Source organism: Phalaenopsis equestris, unplaced genomic scaffold, assembly GCF_001263595.1.
Source record: "Phalaenopsis equestris unplaced genomic scaffold, ASM126359v1 Scaffold000224, whole genome shotgun sequence".
NCBI lineage: Eukaryota > Viridiplantae > Streptophyta > Magnoliopsida > Asparagales > Orchidaceae > Phalaenopsis > Phalaenopsis equestris.
The window spans coordinates 5,666,614-5,683,710 of NW_018164666.1; the positions used below are offsets into that span (position 1 = coordinate 5,666,614).

The 17,097-nt window shown below is 34.1% G+C and overlaps 1 protein-coding gene across 3 annotated transcripts in view; it reads left to right on the plus strand.

Annotated features, from left to right (window-relative positions):
- Positions 1-17,097, plus strand: part of LOC110023551 (zinc finger CCCH domain-containing protein 46) — a 33,994-nt gene that overhangs the window by 14,451 nt on the left and 2,446 nt on the right. For 2 of the 3 annotated variants that reach the window (XM_020723029.1, XM_020723030.1), the window contains exons 6-10: positions 7,241-7,455; positions 7,547-7,659; positions 10,897-10,971; positions 11,047-11,260; positions 15,184-15,244. In XM_020723029.1, the coding sequence (XP_020578688.1) occupies positions 7,241-7,455; positions 7,547-7,659; positions 10,897-10,971; positions 11,047-11,260; positions 15,184-15,244 (678 nt within the window). Of the gene's footprint in view, positions 1-7,240; positions 7,456-7,546; positions 7,660-10,896; positions 10,972-11,046; positions 11,261-14,791; positions 15,023-15,183; positions 15,245-17,097 lie in introns of those variants that run through there. The other variant, XM_020723028.1, reaches the window with a different exon arrangement.

A 17,097-nucleotide genomic window follows, 5' to 3' on the forward strand; every position in this document is an offset into this window, starting at 1 on the left:
GGGGGTCATTAGACTTGGAACAGACATCTTCTTTTGGTTACTTTCCTTTTCCTTTTTATTTAGAACAAGTTCTGTCCAAACACAAACAACCATTATCATATCAAGACAAATCTATCCTCATTTTTTTCTAAGGATGAGGACTCTTGAGCTTGCTTGACCATTTTCTTTAGGTCATCTAAATGTGTGTCATTCTCAAATTCCTTACAGAGTTATAGTTGGTGATATTTCAGTTTTGATTATTATTTCTCATTAAATCATTGTATGTATATCCTTGGATGCACGCTATTGTCACTCCACCAAACTCTTTTTAAGGAAAAACTTCGGACGCAACTCTGGTCCGAACAATAGACGCGATGCATGGATCAGAGGCGATGGTTTTTTTTTTCCTTCCTCCGCTGCATTTTCCCGTGATCCTTGCATTGAGTTCGTTGTCCGGACACGGACGCAGGCTATGTTCGGATCCAGATGCAATAATTTTTCCTTTTTAAGACTTACTTTTTATGTTATTGGCTTTTTTATGCTCATGCTTAATTGTTCTCCCTATTTCAATGCACTGATGGAACCACTAATCATACCTATTTAAGTAGCTTGTTTTTTAACTTCAATTACATTTCAACTAATTGACTATATAGTTTTTTGTTTATGTTTTCGGCAATCCCTTGCAAATGGATACTACTATTGCTCGTCTTTCCAAACCCTATGTGGCCAGAGTTTTGGTTGAAATGGACGTTATCTTATCTAGAAAATGAAGTATAGATCGGCTCTTAGTCCATGTGGATAGTTGCATGTGAATAGTTGTAATACCTCTTTTAGTCAAAAGAGCCACATTTTATTTAGTTTGGAATATACCATATTTTTTTCGAATTCCTCAAATTATTCAAACTATTCTTATAAAATTTTATGCTTATATATATATATATATATATACCCTAAACTTCGTCGTCTCCCACGATGACGTTTTCACTCGCTCGCAGCTCTCTCGACGACGCTCGCTCGCGTCGTAGTCGCCTCTTCTGTTGACGACGCTCGCTCGTGTCGTCTCTCCTCACCCGTAGTTGACGACGCTCGTTCGCAGCTCGTTTGCACGTCTTTATTAAAATTATTTGCATAACATATTAAGTAACCTTAATATTTATGTTTATTTGTTTAGTGTTACTGTTTAGAGTGAATAATCCTGTAGCTAATCCAGTAATATCAACATACAATGGTTTGATGCTTGGGAAGGCTAGGATTAATTGAACGTATGTGCGTTATATAATAATTTTTATTATTATTATGTAGATATATATATATTTATTAGCTGGCTCTCTTTCGAAAACTAGGGCAGAGGCAGGGCTAAATTGTGTCGTCCCTTGTTTTTTGCGCATGTTGGTGGTTTTGATTTTTTGGATCTTATACGTATCTTTTTTTTTTTTCTTTTTGGATTTTGTGTGTGTTTGTACTGTGTGGGTTGGGTGCCTTCTTTTGGGCCGACTCATACAATCTATCTGTATATTTTCCTCTTTAATATATTAACCCTTAGGTTTTTTTTTTTTTTAAATATAATAAGTATCCAATTCCCCATTTCCTATTCCTACGTTTTTCCCTCGAGGGCTGTAGGATTATAGTAGGAAACAGTAGGGCTGTAAACGAGCCGAGCTTGAGCGAGCTCGAGTTTGGCTCGTGTTCGGCTCGTTCGAAATTGTTCGTGTTCGAAATCGGCTCGTGTTCGAAATCAGCTCGTGAATAGTGTATTCGTGTTTGACTCGATTTAAATATTTGTATTAGTGTTCGTGTTCGGCTCAAAATTGACTCATTAAAATTAAACTGAAAAAATAAATATAAAGTGCTGTATTCGAACTTTTTGGACCAAATGAAAGCAAAAGAAGGTGCATAACCATATTACCAAACGGGGAGTTGCGTTTTAAACTTAGATATAAATATATATAATATATTATTATATATATAATATATTATTATATAAATAATATATGTAATATATTATTAAGACTTCTTGTTTGTTTGTATGACTTTATATATATATATATATATATATTTCAAGCTAAAACGAGCCGAAGAAGAGTGAACAAAGAGCTGTTCGTGTTCGGCTCGTTTACTTAACGAACGAACTGAACATGAGCTACTTAACGAGCCCAACATGAGCTCTTCGCGAACGAGCTTTTTTGACAGCCCTAGGAAACAATGAGTTGTACTTCCCTGGCTGGATAGCAGGGAGGGAAACTAAGGTAGAAGTGTAAATTCAATGGTTTGGAGATAAGATAGGTCATGCATGCATGGACACAATTGGATTGCTATACTAAATTATATTTAAATTACAAAATTCTTTTTTATTTTTCTCTCGATTTTCACTGACATGTACTGCAGCCTATAGAGGAGAGCATTTTAGAGAGAAAAATTGAAGTTTTGAGGGCAATTTGGAAATGTAAGGTAAGAAATTGATTCCTATTTAATTTCATCAGAATTAATTAATCCCTTTACTTTTCCCCTCTAACTTTACCGTGTTCTGCAATTAAGCAATTGGATACTTGATAGCTCTCGACAAGGCTGCCGAGATAAATTGATAATTAGAGAGGATATTTGGAGGTGTTGAAATAAGCAAGTTAACACAATGGTATTTATGAATATGATACAATCCAAGATCAAAATCAGCACATTTTTCCACAAAAATTAGGGAAAACACATTTTTTTCAATAAATCAAACAACTAAACAGGAATACAAAAATAAAAACTACAATTCAAGATGTAACGATCTCTCCCAATTCCTACAATTCAAGAGGTAGGAAATCCCTCTCAATCTCTAGACTCAAGACTCACAACTTAATCTCATGCATAACCCTAATACAAACATAACAAGCTTATTTATACTCAATAATAATAATAATAATAATAATAAAACTAAATTGCTCTTAAGCATATAAAAGATAAAGTTTCCCTTAGGCTAGGCTCCAACTTAACAGTACTCCCCCCAAAAGACACCTTGTTCTCTAGGTGGAAAAAAAGTGAGTGTTTCTCCTCCTTCCCCATAGCTATCTTTATTTCTTTATTTCGTGTCTCCTTGTCATGTACTATGAGAACTTGTAATTTTTTGTCCTTGCAACAGTGTCCTGGGGTAAACTTCTCATCCCACTGAAACATATCCCCTTAACTCGCTTCTCTCGAATCTCTATATCTGTAAGACACTTGAGTGTTGCTCTCAGTCATCGTGTCCCATCAACCTCTATCTAGATTTCCACTATTTGAGCTTTCGGTATCCTCATGGTTGTAGAAGTTCGGTAAGGCGTTCCATTGGTGTTGTTCCTATTGGCTTTCTTCATTTGGTTCTTGTCATCTACCATCTAGGCTTACGCAATCATCTCCCTCAATCCCTGCTGTTGTAATAATCGGAGTGCTGCCCATATGTCGGGCTTTAAGCCCTTCATGAAATTCTCATCCAATCCTGCTTCAGAAATCCCCCACATTCTTCTTGACAATAGCTCAAATCTCTTCTTATATTCTATGATCATCCCCTCCCATGTTGAGGCATATAGATGCTCGTTTAGGTCTCCTTGCCGAATGACTCAGAAAGGTTCCAACAAATAATCCTTAAATTCATCCCACGATTGGATCGGGTATCTAGCCTCTTTATACTGAAATCAGGCTAGAGCTTTCCCCTCCAAACACAATTTTGTCGCCACGCATCTAACCCATTCACCGCGAAATATTGCTACACCCGAGACACATACCCATGTGTTTCTTCCCCCTCAAAAATCGACATTTTCAACTTCCTAAACCTAGCATCTCCACCTCAACTTCCTCTCCCTTCGCTATTTTCCCTTATATATCGAGGGTAAAACTCACTCCTTCGATTATAGCCATATCCCCTCCCTGCTTTTGTGCGAGGATCCTTCCTTTAGGAGCCACGATTCGAGCAAATAACCTAATCTTTTCTTTCTGAATTCCTAATAGATGCTTTGATATCAATTTGATACGATCCGACCTCAAAATCAGCACAATTTTCCATAAAAATTAGGGCAAACACAAATTTTATTCAATAAATCAAACAACTCAACAATAATACAAAGATAAACACCTACAATTCGAGAGGTAGGAAATCTCTCCCAATTCCTACAATTTGAGAGGTAGGAAATGTTTCCCAAACCTTAGTCTTAAGACTGACAACTCAATCTAATGCATAACCCTAACCCTAGAAATAACAGGCGTATTTATACCCAACAACAACAACAATAATAATAATAATAATAATAATAATAAAAGACTAAATTTCCCTTAAGCATACAAAAGACAAATTTGCCCTTCGGCTAAGCACCAACGTAAGAGAATAAATGCTTATATCAAGTTGTATTTAGTCTAAAATCCTTTACTGATCTCTATTTTGTTGTGAAATCTAGTTGGGCTAGTAAAGAGCTCTTGGGCTGTGGATTTTAAGGAAGGAATGTTTATATTTAGGAAAGTCAATTTCAGGTAAAAAAAATTGAGATTAGTAATGTGTTAAATTAAGCTTATTTAAAAATTTCCTGAAATTCAATGGAAATTGTGAATTTAGGTTGTTTATTTAAGGAGGCGAGTTTGAAGCGAGTCTAGGGATGAGCCTCGTTTTCAAATTCTAAATTAAGAAGAAAAAATATTCTGTAAGACTATTACTTGCTATTGTCAGTAAATGCATTTGTTATATAATTTGCACTTAAACATTCTTTCATACTGAATATAACTATTAATGTCAGCCTAATTTATTGAAGCTAATGAACAACTGCTTATTTTAAATTGACAGTATTTTATAGAATTTCGATAATAGATGTAAGTTTACTATTATTTATCTTATGATATTTTTTGTGCATGTTCATGAAGTGATTATTCGCAGGTACCTTCAGATCGAGCAAGATTTTAATTGATAAAGTTGAGCAATGAAATGCCATGTGTGCTGTGATATATAGATAGGTATACCGATGACCTGCGCAAGGAAAGCTAGAGTTCTATTGAGATGAGTCTGGATACAAAAATGATTGAATTCTCAACTCCTGATAGTAAGATTGGAGCTGATTAATTAATATTAGAAGGCCAATGATAAAAAAGATGTTAGGATGACCAACTTTCATTCAGCGATTTTTATGATCGATTGGCTGGGTGATGACTCAAGAAAATAAGAAAATTCATAGTCTATGCAAATACGAAGTGACAATCTATGAAAAAAAAAGGGTGAGAATATGAATGAAAATAAAGTTAAATGAACATATAACATTGCATAGTGTGATGAATGAAAAAATTGCTATTACAATATTATTATTATTTGCCATTGTTTCATATTTCATATTTAAATCATGTTTCCTGTACCATTAAGTATTTAAGCGTGTTTATCACTATAATTGTTGTTACTCATTTTAGCTCATGTTAGTATTATTATTATTATGAGTCTTTCTTAATTCGTAATAGTGCAATCTAGAGATCACCATCATTGATAGTTTTCATCGACAGTTTACACCTTCAATACTTTAATGAACCTAAGCCCTTCAATTTCTTCATGATTTGATGCTCAACTCGCTCTCATCGACAATTGATTTACTTGTCCTCTAGATGTGATCCCCGGATTTATTGAAAATCCGTATTTGCTTGTGGGCTTCTGTAATATATATATATATATATATATAGACTATATATATATATATTTGCATAAAAAGGATGATTCTATTCAGGTAAAATTCGTTTACAAATCCTAAGGTAAGGGACATTTAAAAGATCCCCACCCAAAAGAAAAGCAAGAGAAGAAGGGGTTTTGGAAACAAGAGTTGAGTTAGAAACATTCCCAAACTTGGCCAACCAGTTAGCAGGATTGTTGCCCTCTCTATAGATAAAAGTAAAATGGATGGAAGGAGTCCTCAATGCCTTAATCTTTATAAGCCAATGAGCAATGTGCCAAGGATGAGAATCTTGAACAGTGAGAACCCTCAAAAGTAATGAGGAATCCATCTCCACCTGTAAATTGCCCCAGTTATTGAGAGTTGCTAACATAATGGCCCAAAAAACAACAGCCACCTCAACTTCCAAAGCATCTCGACTGAAATGGAAGAGTAGAAGAACAAAAGACACCTGCCTACATAATCCCTGAAAACACCCCCTATATCAGCATCTTGATCTGAAAAGCTACCATTAGTGTTAGCCTTAATAAAAGGATGGGAAGGTCTCTCCCAAATCATCTGTTTGATCTCAAGTTTGGGGGGGCCCACCATGCCATGATGAATTGCAGATATTAGGAAAATTCTTCAGAGAGATCAGTTTGAGGAGGAATGTCTTACAGTTGGCAACAACCTTAGAAGCAGAGTTGAGGCAATTATCAAACTTAGCCTGATTCCTGACCATCCAGATGAACCATGTCAGGATAAATGGAATAGAGCCCAACTTTACCTTAGCCCAGCTTGTCCAGCAAAGAGTTAACTGATTCCAATCCAATAAAATTGTGTCAATGGTTAAGCATTTGAGGAATTCCTTCCAAACAATTTGGGAATAAGGGCACCGAAAAAAGAGATGAACAGAAGATTCTTCTGCATGCAGACATAGACAACACTTGGAGGGACCTCTCAACGCTTTGAGTTTGAGGATGTCATCAATTGGCAAAAAAATGGTGGAACAATCTCCAACCCAGGAAAGACATAGAAGGAGTGAGAATTTTGTTCTAAAGGCAGTCAGCCCAAGCAACAGACACCCGCTGATACAGTTTAGCATAGATTGCTTAGGTTAAGCTTTGAGATTTACTCATAGAGGTAGCTCTAGAATCCTTTCTTGTAACATCAATAGGTTGCTTAGATATAGTTTCAGTAGAAGAAGGTGTCACCATGGTGTGCAGCAAAGTAGTTAACCAGTTGTTTCTCTCCCAGCAATCAACCACCCTTAGATCAAAGTTGAAATTTTGATGAAGAGGTTGCAATATTTCATCAGGACACCATTTATCCAACGTCATGTGCCTAAAAATTTCATCCCACACAAAGGTGGGATTGAACTTGTGACCCCGAGGGTCTTGCAAACACTGTCAACCAAAGAGTCGTGGTAGGCGGCACACACACACACTCACACAACCACAACCACACACACAGATAGACACACACAGATAGACACACACGCACACACACGCGCGCACACACACACACATACATACATACATACATACTATTTTCATTTGTCAATTGTTGATGGAAACATTATAGAGCATTTGTGCATGCACTTGAATCTGGCATTGTTCTCTTATTTTCAGATTGAAAGGGAGAGAAACTTACTGAATTTTAAGTTAGCTGAATTTGATGCTCTAATTCGGAATCCCTATGCAATACGAAGCTCTGGTCCTACTGCTGTAAAGCAATTCTCTGTTAGTACCAACGCTTCAACAGTCAGTCCAATGAGCAATGTACCGCCTACATTTTCAAGTTTTAGTCAGCTTGGAACGTCAACTAGTGTTGCACCTATCATGAGGTATGCTATTTTCTGCCTCAAACTGATACAAAATCAACAATCAAGATAGAAAGGCCATATTGTCTGATTGTTTACTGATATTTGTGTTCAGTTTTGGAGGCCAGATATCAGGAATTCAGTCAAATAGTGTTTTTGGGCAGTCAAGTTTTCCTAAAAGTACTAGTCCAATTGCAGGTGGATCTGAGATGAAATTTGGTGATTCTGGTAAGAAGTTGATCATTTTTTATGGTTTTTGAAATAGATAACCAATATTGTTTACTTTTACATCTTCCAAAATATTCATTCTGAAACAATAATCTATTTATTGTATCAATAAAATAAAAATTGTCATTAAGTAGCTAAATCCCTAGGTCCTTTGTAATAAAACCAGAAGGTTTCTTTTAAATCTTTGAAATATTATGGAACTATTAGTGCAAAATTTTTTTGAGACTCAATTTCGTACTGTTCAGAATTGCTGGCTCTCTTATTGGCTGATCATTGTGGTTCTCCGTTTGTTTTAGAGGCTTACTTGGAGTTCATGGTGATTACTCGCTATCTATTAAAATTTTGAAAGACTAGCACATTAAGTTCTCAACCACAAGGTTGGACAAGCACGACCAAAAGCAGGTTTTAACTTCTAAGGTTTGGAAGAAATTAGATTTAAACTGAAATAAGTAAAATGGATTTTATTGAACTTGAATCGGTAACTTTGGTCGCATTATATGACTGAAATGAAATGAAAAACAATCTCTGTTTTCTTAATGTTTTGGATAAGGATAAAAATTACTCCGATGAGATGGGAAGGGAAGACTCGAGATAATTTATCCTAGAAATTGTCTAGTTTGATTTCTCTGAATTAGATTAGTATCTAATGCGGATTTTTATTGAATTAGAATGAGTGGCAAATGAGAATTTACTAAGGTAACTCAAAAAATAGGAAAGGAGATGCTGGTTGTTTGTTGACATTCTGATTGAAGATTTAATTCTCTTTCTTACAGTGGTAGATTTTAGAGCTGTGTGGTTTTCTCAAAATTTTCATTGTGCTTCACAGCCAATAAAACTTCATCTTTGTGGCTCTCTTTATGCTTGTTTGTTTCTGAAGGGTGGATCAAAATTGCGTTGTCCAAATCTTGGTAATGAAAGAAGCTCATTTGTTATAATGTTTTTGTTGTATTTCTTCTAAAGCAAAATAAAATTTATTATTAATCAAGGAAAATAGTACAACAAAAAGTAATAACAAAGCATTAGAAACCTCAGGTTTTATGAATTTAAACTCAATCTTTTGTCAATAGTTGTTAGATGTAAAACCAATCCAAATTTCTTCTTTTATAGTGGGAGAAAAATCTAATTCGACCAAAACCCGAGTCATTGGTTGCCTAGATAACCTACTAATAGTAGTATATAATTGAAATCATTTGTCAAAAATTGAACTAGGGTAGATTTTTTGAAATAGCGAATTCATAGATGCGGCGAAACAACCCAAATTGGACTGCAAGGAGGTTCCATAGAACAAATAATTCATATTGAATCCACCTGTATATCATGTTCTCCGAGAGAAATGTTTTGAGTTATCATATTTTTATAATACTTTGTAAAAACGTAATGAGAGTCGATGAGTCCCACATTATAACTTCCAGCCATGTGTAGATTGACCCTGGATCTATGAATAATCTTCAAATTGGGATGACCCCATGAAACTTGCCAACCGAGGAGAGGGAAAAAGGTGAAGGCAATTCAAAAATCTTATTAGATAACATGAGAGCAAGTTTACCCTAAAAAGAAGACAATTTGTGATGAAAAATTGCAGGCTTTTGTTAAAATTTAATAAGAAAATGTGAGTAGTTGGGCGGAAGGTGAGGACTCTTATCTTCTCTAACAACCTTAACAAGAGATTGAGGAAGGCACAACAAGGGAAAGCCGAAAGTGGCGTGAAGCCCGATGAATGCCAGCAGCCATAGAAGGATTCCTCCAATATGGTCGTACTTAAGTTGTCAATGATTTAGACAAAGTTGATGATGAGAGATCTAACTCAAGTGGGAGTGGGATGGCGTTACACCGGAAGGCAAAAATAGAGTTAAAATTGATAAGAGGTGAGCTAGGCATAATAGCAAAGATGCCATCACAGGCACCGGGACCAAAAGATTGCATAATGTTGCATAGAACAAAAGTTGGATCAGTGCCTGAATACATGCAGAGCCAAAATTAAGTCAGCCTGTAGGCAAAAGCTGAGTAATACAAAGTGTATCAGGGGTACACAACAGGATGAAGTGGCAAGAATGCACGAGCACAACAAGGGTGCGAGGGTATAGAGAACACCGAGAGGAGGCTAGCCATTGGGAATGCAAGCACTGCCCAAATTTAAGAAGGGTGAAAGCCCTTGCAAGCATAGCTAGTGTGCCGAGCACCTGATATTTTTAATCATGCTTATTTACTGAACTTGCTACATTAGATTCCATAGCAATCTAGTATGCTTTTATGGCGTGACTGTTCTATGCTCTTCTAACCTAATATTTGTTGCTATTTTTATGCTGAGACCTTGTCCTTAGATTGCCATGGTTGCCACCTTAGAGATGGTGCTTGTAGGCAAAATGTTGATCTTTATCACCAATGGATTATGTGGTCTTAATATTGGCCAATCTCTGCGGTACTAAAATGGAGTTTTTTTGGAGTTTTGCTACAGTAGCGAGAAAAAAGGGACCAGCCACATCTGTTATAGTCACACCAATGCAGACCGCAGCTAAAACTATGTTAAAGTGCCGTCAACCATATCTATGTATTTAGAACAACGTGCATGGAGCATTATTATATAGCAATTCATTACTAGTGGAGTAAGTTCTGTATACATCTTTTTAAATAAACACACAAAATCAAAATAAGGTAATCCTACATCATATTATTAATCATATTCATAAAACATAAAATCAGTTAAACTATGTACTCTATTAAAATTATTAAGGCTCATAATTGTTTTCTTAACTATATGTTACTGGTTAATTAAATGTAAGAATTATTATTTAATATCTAATTTTTCATCATTCAAAATTATTTTGAAAATGCATTACATTATATATTATAATGCTCACAAATCTAAAATTATTATACACAATTAGGAAGCCAATGATTAATATATAATCAAAATTAACACGTTTTTTAACATATTGTCTTTTATTCTAGATGCTTTAAAACTTGAGTCATAAAATTGAGTCAAAAAATATGCACCTAAACCAATGAATCCATTTCTTTATATGACCAAAATTCGGAACCAAAACTGAGTTTATTGGCTTTAGATTCTGCTCTGTTCCTCTGATTGCAACTTTAAGCTCAATAATCACAATAAACTAGAAAATAATGTCTTTGCTTAATGCCTGATGATTAATTATGACTCTAATTATGAGTAGTTGTAGATTTAGCTTTGTTTCCATATTATGGGTGACAAAAAATTTATACTTTGGGTTGTTGCAGGAACAGTTGGTGGCCAACTACCAATTCAACTGTTTGGGAGTTCAACAGGACCAAGCAACTCCGGAAGAACCAATGGTTTGTCCAAACCTGCTGAAACTGCTTTATTTCCTTTACTGGTTGACAGGAGATTCATAATTTAGGCTGTTGCAGGAACATTTGGTGACCAACTACCATTGCAACAATTTGGAAGTCCACCAGGACCTAACAACTCCAGTATTACCAATGGTTTCATGGCTATGGGAAGCAAGGAATCGCCCTTACATTCTATGTCTTCTCAATTTTTTAACAGCAGCAGTAATCAATCATCAGGATTTCTTGATGGATTGAAAGTTGTTCAAAGCGCATTTAACAAGGCAGCTGCAGCGTAAGTTGGATTAGTACCTAATTGGCTAACCTCGCACAGGGAACAATAGAAAGAAGTCACGGACTTTCTTATTAATGGACACATGCCATAAGAGAAATAAAGTCTAAATTATTATTGCTTTCCTAAATCGAGTATTTTAGAGATTAAAATATTGACATTGACTTGTGATAAAACTAAATAAGAAATGCCTATTTGGGAGGGGTAATGAAAGTAGTAATTATTTAAAATGAGGTATTATAAATATTGAAGGACTGAGATGTACTAATAAGATAGATAAATAAGGTTTACATGAAAGTGTCGTAAATTGCAAGGGATAGTCCCGTAAGATGGATTAAGATACAAAGATCTATGCAAAAATGAGGAATGTATATTATGTAGCACTCAACTAGAATGAATGAAGGAGAATTCATATAGGCAATTGGGAGTATGACTACTGATAATGGTGATGATTATAGTGATGGTGGTTTTCGAACTGAGCAAAGCAGAGTGATTTTATGATTTCCATAATAATTTACCATGTATAATCATCGTCTCATAACAATACAAATAAGTGAAATCTAATGTTTCTTCTAACTGCGGGCCTTTTTTCCTTCTTTTTTTGGTCAGTTTGAAATAGATTTCTGCCGCCTTGAATGACCGAAAGAAATAACAATTTATATGCATTTTATACAAGTATTGTTATCTGTATCATTTTTTGACTTGGGTGTAGAGCTTTGGATTCTTCATTATAGAGTATGCTTTGATGCCCATATGAGAAAAGTATATAGATATTGGTAATGTGCATATATAGCTAGAATGTATTTGGTTTTTTGCTGTCATACGGATTTGAGGGTTTGATCTCAAGCTAGACATTTGTTTTTAGTTTAAACTAATTTATTTTATTTGATAGTTGCTTTTTTAGATTATAGTTTGTATATAAGGTGATTTTTTCATCCTTGGCCTAGCAGATATATATATATATATATATATATTAAAGGAATGGCCAGTGGCTATTATACGAGCCTCTAACATCTCCTAATGTGATATATTAAATAGAAGACGAGAAAAAAGTTACAAGAAATAAAAAATTTAATGTAAAAAATTAATTCATTCGTCAACTACCATTGCAAAGTTCATTTAGTAACCTTTCATAAGAGAGAAACCTTCGATACATAATGAGCATACATAAATATAGTACACTCAAACAAAACATGAAGACATAAAGTGCTAGATAGACGTGAAATATGTAAAAGCTATCACGTGCAAAAGATACTTTATGGATCCTAGTGTCATTCCCATGGCATGTCTTACCCCCACATGTGTAGTCTTTGCATGATCAAAAATGTGCGCAAACTACTACCTGTACCTCTTGTATCTACTGAATTTTTGCCTTGATAATCTAATCTTGGTACATTGACACTTGCCCACAGTCCTGATCGTATGCCATTCTATAGACTATCCCCGCATTGACTATTGTGGAGGCCATAATGATAGCCAATATCATGATAATGAGTGCCATAGCTGACCAAGCGATGTTTATTTTGATTGGTGTTTTCATCACCCTGATAGAAGAATAACATGGATTTTTGGTGTATTTCACCTTTGAGAAGTTAAAATGGTGATATTCTTGACGTGATATGAATTATTTGGTTGGTATAAATGTAAGAAGCAATGATTAGGTATTAGATATGTAAATACATAGGAATTGGGTGGTATGTATATAAGTTCCATTTGATATTTCTGCTTCATATCATTAATGTGAAATCTTTGAATGTGTTCAGGCTAAAATGAGTTTCAGTTTTCCATAAACTGTGTTGCCTTTCGTTCTAATTCTGCATTCGTATCAGAAGAGGAATCTACAGAAAGAGTCTGTCTCGACATAAATTTCCAAACTACTCTTATCAGATGAGTATCTGGCCAGTGGTTGGATCATCTTTTGTATATACTCCTTCTTTCTTCATAGAACATACAACAATACATGGATACAAAAGGAAGAGCAAATATAGGCCAGTTGAAGAAAGTATGGAGCCCAACCAACAACTGAACCTTAAATCCAGATATTTATTCTCGAGAAGAAAGTAATTTCCTTAAAATAACTTAGATTAGCTAAATATGATATGAGGTGTATGTGTTTATTACTGAGTAAATCATGTTTAGATAGCAATGTCATTATCTGTACTTACTAAAATTTTCTTGGCCTCAATTAGTGAACACGATATTGTTTATAAATTGGTTGTATTGAAATTGTTGTTTAATAATTGTAATTATATTCGGTGTAAAAGTAAAATATTCTTTTAGTTTTTGATAATCTATTCATCGTCCTTTTGTAATGTATTCTTAAAGTAATGTCACTGACTTGTTATACTCTTTTGTTTGGACTTGGTTCAAACTCGAACTATAAGTTCGAATCTGATTTGAATTAAGTTCTAACTTGGTTTGAAATTGAACCAATTTAAACAATTTTTGTTTGCGGCAGAATTTAAGTAGTTCGCTGTTAAAAAGAGGCTTTTTGGTCTGAAATAAACTCTCAAACATATTTCTCCAAGAATTTAAACGAGAATACTTTTGGCTATCATGAGGTGTGTGTGTGTGTGTCTATATATATATTTGTATGTTGCATATAAGTAAGAAGGAAATAAATCCGTAATAAATGGACTCTAGAATCAATTGCATAGCAAAATTACAAACAAGAAGCAGACAAGAAAGCATTATTTTTCTTCTTCATGAGATTACCCTAGTATGGAGTACCATTTTTTATGGATTATTGGATTGTTATAGATGGAAAGTTGCTAGATATTGATTCAAGATGATTTCAAGAATTTCTAACTTCAATGTGATTATTCTCATCTTTTACATTCTTTATGATTACTTAAATTTTTATGGAACTGATGAGCTAGATCAGATAGTTTATGTATGGTCGATGCATTTGAATGTTGTGAACATCCATAAGATCTTGTCCACTTAATAAAGATCAGAAGAGAAAAGCCTATGTATCTGTATCCATATATATGTGTTGTATGTGGTTAGCACTCTTTTTTGCTACTTTGCTTGGGAACATCGACAAAGTCTTATTGTGTACATAAGAACTGTAATCGAGCAATCAAATAATATAAATAAGTACTATTAAATTAATTCATCAAAACTAAAATAAATAAAAATGAATTGCATTAAGTTAATTTGCATATTCATCAATCACAACTTAAATAATTTGAAAAAGAATAAATTCTAGTTAATCAAATTTTATTTAAATATAAATATGATAGGAGTCATTATCGAGCTTAATATCGAGTATTTAATGAGTTACTTGTTGAACAACATGAGTTTGTTTGTGTACATGAATAAACAAGTGGGTTATGTTTATAGTTAGTTCATTTAAGCTTCGAGTTTTTAAAAAACATTCAAGCTTTTTTTATTTACTAGTTTAAACAAACATGATGGTGTTTTAATTGAGTCAAGTTCGAGTTGTTCATCGAGTGTATTGGTTCATTTACAACTCTATGTATATCCTTACCCATATACACAGTTTTAAATACATAAAAATGGTGCTTCCAGTTCAAGAGGCTTGCCCAATAGTGCAATCTGGGCCCTAAACTTACAAGCAAAGAGGTTTCAAATTCAAGCGACAACCTTTATAGTTGGAGTTGGTAATCCTAACTATGCTTTAGTTCAAGTTATTTTTCATGTTATTTTTCCCATGTTGAGTAGCGTTCCAGTCAGTATCCTGTAGAGTTTGCGATTGAGATATCTGATTTTCTTTATTTAATGAAGCTGCAAATAGTAAATAAAATTATGTCTCTCATTAAAAACTGCAACCATGCTAGCTAACCTCTTTTCAAATATTCAATTTATCATGATTATATTTGGTTAAGATAGAATATGATTTAGTGTTGGGACTTATTAAACTTTTATTGTTGTCTAAAGAATAATGTGTCTCGTAATTCCAGGGACAATCAAGATATAGGCTCTGATGACACTATCTGGTCAAAGGACTGGGATATTGGTGAGGTAAGGAAAAGTATATTTTAAGAATTACTGACTATTCCAAGTAAATGAACTATGTAAGTGCTACAAACTTATTTTCAGAGTAATGTAAGCTTATATGAATGCATATATACTTATTGATACCTTTAAATGGCCATCCTGTTGTAGATTCAAAATTGATTGTTTTCTTCCTTAATTTTGTTTTGCATACGGCTTAAGATTTTTTTAAGTTTTCCATCACTATTATGTCTTTCGTGACATAGGAATTATTAAGAGCCCAAGTTTTACTAATGCAAATTTATTATGTATACACAAAGTCATGCAAAAGCAAAAATTTAAGACAAATTCTTTGTTTTAAAAATTTTTAACTGTCATAGATGAAGACCGAAACTAAAAATGAATCCAAAATATGTTAATTTAATAATCTTTTGAAAAGATAACATGTAGGAATTCAAAAATATGAAAGCATGAAATCAAATGAACTTATCAATGTGGAGATTTAGATTATATTGAACTTGACAATAACCAATCACGTAGCAAACCAATTCAATAATTTAGGTGACATAAATTAAATAGAAGAAAAATAAATCAACAAATCAAGCCTCACACTTATACGAGGATGTTACAATGTCCGAAACCTGTTAGTCTCCAACTTGATCAAAAAGAGGACTAGATACAGTGCATTTCAAGGCCACTAAGATTCATTATTCAACCAGATGCATGATACAAGCCAAGAAATGAACCCATGTTTTACATTTATGTTTAATTTCATGTTTATCTAGCCTTTTATGATTTCATTTTTTGTTTGAGTGTACTATATTTATGTATGCTCATTATGGATCGGAGGTTTCTCTCTTATAAAAGGTTACTACGTGAACTTTTGCAAGGGTAGTTGATGAATGAATTATATTTTGACATGGAATTCCTTATTTCTTCCTTGTAACTTTTTTCTTGTGTTCTCTTTATCATCTCCTTCTTCACCTCCTCTAAATGTATATTCGCTTTCCATTGTAGTTTTCAATCTTATATCTTAGCTCTTTTGCATATTATAGCTTTTACATATTAGCTTGATACTCCTACTCTCTCTATACTTAGTTAATTTCTGCTCACATGATAACATATAATGCCTATGCACTATGCCTTCAGATATGCATATGTTGTGATTCCCCCATGACTGAGCTCCACCCCATCATATCTCTACTCCCCAACAAACCACAATGAATTCTGCAACCTGCTATTTTTACTAATTTTGCGATACTCTCACCTCTTCTCCTTCACCACCCACCTCCAAACATACTCATCACTCGGATGGGCAAACTCTCCATCCATGATTGCTCATGCAAAACCCATGTTGCTTCAAACTAATTCTCAACTTACGCACTACTTATATTTAAGCATCCTACATGTTAAATCGCAATGCCGGATCCCATCAAGTCGTTGGCTTCTAGTTAAACTTAACCAACGAGTTTAACTTGCTTACAAGGTTTTCTTGTCTAATAACAACAATATCTTTTGCTCTACATCATGAAATGTATTACTCCTGTAATATCTTATGCTCACTTTAGTGTCTCTTCTCATCTAGTTGTTGTCTTTGGGTAACAATATTCTTTTATTGTCTCTAGTAGTGATTTCTCGTCATACACAAAATGCATTTTTTCACTTTCCCAAGGTTTGACTTCGGCAATACGTGTTTCTTACAAAGATCATATTTTACTGAATAGTGCTTTAAATTTCTCGTCATTTCTATGGATACTAGACTAGCAGTATAACGATTTTGACTCATTCACACTCATCAAGCGAACCCTCTTTTTGCCATACAATGATCCATCTTTTCTCATGCTTATATATATATATATATATCTAGTGTCATTCCCATG